A 4,054-nucleotide genomic window follows, 5' to 3' on the forward strand; every position below is an offset into this window, starting at 1 on the left:
TTGGAGGCTCCACAAAGCTCGGCCTCCAAAAGCAATTTCTGGAGTAGGTTTATACTATATCTTTTGTTCAACTCCCTTGTAGTTTCAAGGCAATTTTGATATGACTTCTGCCAATCAACCGTCTCATCATCTGCCGGTAGGCCACCATTTCTGCTCTAGCAGCATCAACTGCCCAAGATGTTGCCACCGTCGACCTTGCCCGACGGCAGCAGGGGGAGGAGAAAAAAGCACAGGCAGTTGGACTTCCGCTTACACAATCAATTGATTAACATAACAGGCATTGTTTCTTGTGCCATTTTAGGCCGACATTTCACAGTTGTGTAGCTTTGGAAACCCTAGGTGAAACAAACGATTTAACAAAATAGTACAGCCGAGTCACAGGGCAATCCAATAATCCACCTCTTCATGGGAAACTCAGTCCAAAGATGAAGAAAAAAGAGGCAAACAAATCACACAATCCTCTCCAATTCCCTCGCGTAGCCAAGGGTCTGGTTGATGACCGGCGCCGCCGGGATCTCCTTGCAGGGCTGGGACTCCTTCGCCTTCTGGAACAAGACCCGGCCGTCCTTGACATCCCACTCGGGGTGCTCCTGTTGACAACACGACGGTACTTTACAACCCCATGGCCATAATAACTCACGTAATTCACACCAGGAGCACAAGGCATGTTAATTTACCTCTGCGATGTACTGTTGCAGTTCCTTGTCGGAGCTGAACTTAAACATCTGCTTCGCGTCGTTTATTGACAGGTAATCATATCCCTTCTCGCTGCACCCAGCTATCTCGTCTCTGCGGGCGCAGCAGATATCATCACAGTGATGCACAGCAGCACAAGGAGCTAACTGGAAGGGGTGGAGACAGAGACCGACTTACCTAACCGTTTTGACGAGAAGGTCCATGAAGTATATGTAGGTTTCATGCGGCGCGGTTTGTCGAGCGCTCAGCACGCGGTTGTATGCGCCCTCCATAAAGGACTGCTCGAGCTCAACCCCGTGCTTGATGTAAGCATTATCCAGCGCTTTGGCGGGAAGAAGCTCCAGCTCAGTGTGGAACTCCGCAATTCTATTCTGGACTAACAGCCTCAGAAGGTTAGCCCCCATGATTGGGTACTCCTCCGATGATGGGGGAATTATGCCACTGCAAGCATCAGCATGAATTAGTACGATATATTACAAGCAGCAAATCCAACATGTTCCTAGGTAAAATAACCTTCAACAAGTCCAGACATTTTTTAACATGTTCTGGACTTGATAGACCAGGCGTATAAAACTGAATAAGATGCGAAAACAATTCTGCTAAGATATTAGAAACACAAAACATTTGCCAGTCTGGCAAGGGCATCATGGCTCACCCGCAGGCCAGAAACCTGAGAGTTCGATACGAAACCCAATCTACATGTCTAACTTAACTGCGACTTGCAAACATAAATTCCCAACTCAGCCCCTGTTCCATATTCGACTACCCAACTGAACCAGCAAACTTGGCACAACATAACTCATGCAAGATTAACCCAAAAACTCATGCAAGACTAACACAAAAACCTATTTTGGTTTAACTCATTTGGCAACTTATTATGCCCAAAGAAAACCAATAATTTATACTTATTTGTTTTGACTTTACCAACTGAAAACCCAATGGATGATGAAGGAGAACAGGGAACAATACACGTATTAAATGACAGCCTACACAATGCATAGACAGAGAAAACAACTGCAAAGTGGTAAAAAAAAGGAACTAACCATGTGTCCATGTAATACGGCTTGAGCTGGCAGAAGTCCCTTTCAAATGCATCTTGGTCTTCCATTTTCACACTCAAAATAACTGCCTGCTCATAAATTTCCCCTGAAATGTTTCAGGTAGATTTAGTGGCTGCTCTATTAAGGATAACCACAAGACCAGAGCATATATTTCTAAATAGCTGGGCCATAACACTACAGACACACGTTTTCCTTTTAGAAAAAAAAAACAGGGCATAGGTTACGACAATCAGACAGAAGGGTTGGGTTCATTCATGACGACAGCATATGAACGATCAATTCATGAACTGCAACATAGTGATATCTGAATGACCGAATCTTATATCATCTAACACAAATATCCAATGCAGCATCAGAGGGGTATAGTCGAAAAAGAGACCCGTTATTCCAGAGTTGACACTCTGACACTGACAAGCATCACTAGCATCAGTTTTAACTCGTAAGATAGAACAAACATTCAAATCAAATCATCTATAAAAATTCATATATGGCTGCAACCATTCGACTGAAACTCCTAAAGTAAAATTGCATGACCAAAACAAATCAGTGTTAGGCGTGCAAAGATCCCCCACCACATCCTCGAGCTAGCTGCATCGAGCAACTAAACATACCAACTGTTACAGAAAGACCACACATGAATTGCCGGCTAACTAAACAAAGTTTCAGTTCAACAGCGCTGAACGAGTCATATCGCAACAATAATCAAACATGACTACAATCTCAGACGGCGTTACAAAAACCAGATAACCACATCACACATCAACCAAACACAGACCAACCTACACACAGAGTCAAAATCCCCTCGCCGACACAATCTTCATATATATATATATAATACCTACACACAGAATCAAAATCCCCTCACCAACACAATCTTCACATATACCTACATACACTACACACACCATAATAACATGGTAACCTACCAAGAAAAAAATCGCACCCAGCGCACACATACGGAAAGCATCATTGCAGCCACCTGACGACAATTGATAGAGAGAAAAAAAAAGTTGTCTTACTCGCAAGCTTGAGCTCCTCCACGGCGTTGGGCGTCTGCTGGAACACCGGGGGAAGGCTGGGGAACTTGGTGAGGAGGACCTGCAAGAGGAGGAAGCTTCACCTGTCAATTCACCAGAAGATGGACCTCTCGCTCCCCGGAGAAACCACCGGCGCCGCCGATCCAACCAGAACTAAAACCAACCTAGAAAAGATGCGAGCTTTCCGAACCACCCGGCGGAAGGGGGGGAGAAGGGGGCGGGCGCACCTTGAGCTGCGAGAGGAGGGTCGAGCAGACGTCGAAATTGCTGGCCTTGAAGGCCGCCTTGAAGCGGTCGATCAGCTGCGTCACCTCCACCAGCTTCGGATCCATCGGCAGCGGCGGGGGGCGGCGGCGGAGCTGGAGCTTCGAGTCGAGTCGAGTCGCGGATTGGAGCCGAGGCTGAGCGGGATCTCTCCTGCGGCGGGAGGGGATTAGGGTTCGAGTCTCCTCCAAGGCTCCAAGTACGACGAGATCGGGCGCCGCGGGGGAAGAGCTAGCGGCTGTGTATCCTCCTCCTCTGGGGCTATCCTACTCCGCTTCCTCCTCTTTCTGTGAAAAAAGAATAAAAAAAATAATACTCCCTCCATCCCATACAGCGTGTTTGGTAATAACTGGGAGAGGGAATGGGAGTTTAGAGATGGGAGTTTGTCAAAGGATTAGACATGGGAAATTGATTTTAAGTCCCATTCTTCTGTTTGGCATGTAAAGGCAATTAGAAGTGGGATTTTAAGAGGGAGTTAACTGCCCCTGTTTGATTGGTGGGATTAGGCAGGAGAATGCCTTCCTCACGTACGTACTCAGCTAACCAAGGTCCCTCACGAACGTGCACAATCAACGAAACGTTTTTCTTTTTTGCTAATTTCCAATCCCCAGTTCAATTACCAGGGGTCCCCTAGGGAAGCGATCTGAGGGAGTTCGCCCTCTTAATTCCCCTTCCCCCTCCTTTCTTAATTCCCATGTCCCTGAGTCAATCAAAGGATTTTAAGTCTCACTTACCTTAAACTCCCATTCCCAATCAACAACTCCCCCCAACCAAACAAGCTTATACAGCTTGTTTGGCAGTTTGAGGGAAAAGGTATGGGAATTTTTTAGTGGGAGTCAGATGAGGGATTAGGCATGGGAAGTGGACTGTTAGTGCCAATCCCACGTTTGGTTTGGGGGGTGGGAGTTAGTCGTGGGAATATTGTTTCGGTAGCTTGCGGGATGAGAGCAACTAACATGGCAATTGCTTTTTCTCTCTCATTTCCCATTCCCTCCT

General features: G+C 46.5%; 1 protein-coding gene across 1 annotated transcript; it reads right to left on the minus strand.

Annotated features, from left to right (window-relative positions):
* Positions 1 to 243: 243 nt before the first annotated feature.
* On the minus strand, positions 244 to 3,378 carry LOC109745300 (26S proteasome non-ATPase regulatory subunit 8 homolog A). Its single transcript, XM_020304426.3, has 6 exons — positions 3,022 to 3,378; positions 2,777 to 2,855; positions 1,740 to 1,842; positions 874 to 1,137; positions 678 to 789; positions 244 to 590 (listed from the first exon to the last, which is right to left on the minus strand). Exons 1-6 carry the CDS (start codon positions 3,124 to 3,126, stop codon positions 450 to 452), a joined length of 804 nt encoding a protein of 267 aa, XP_020160015.1. The 5' UTR covers positions 3,127 to 3,378; the 3' UTR covers positions 244 to 449.
* Between the last annotated feature and the right edge of the window lie 676 nt (positions 3,379 to 4,054).

Source organism: Aegilops tauschii, chromosome 7, assembly GCF_002575655.3.
Source record: "Aegilops tauschii subsp. strangulata cultivar AL8/78 chromosome 7, Aet v6.0, whole genome shotgun sequence".
Lineage (NCBI taxonomy): Eukaryota > Viridiplantae > Streptophyta > Magnoliopsida > Poales > Poaceae > Aegilops > Aegilops tauschii.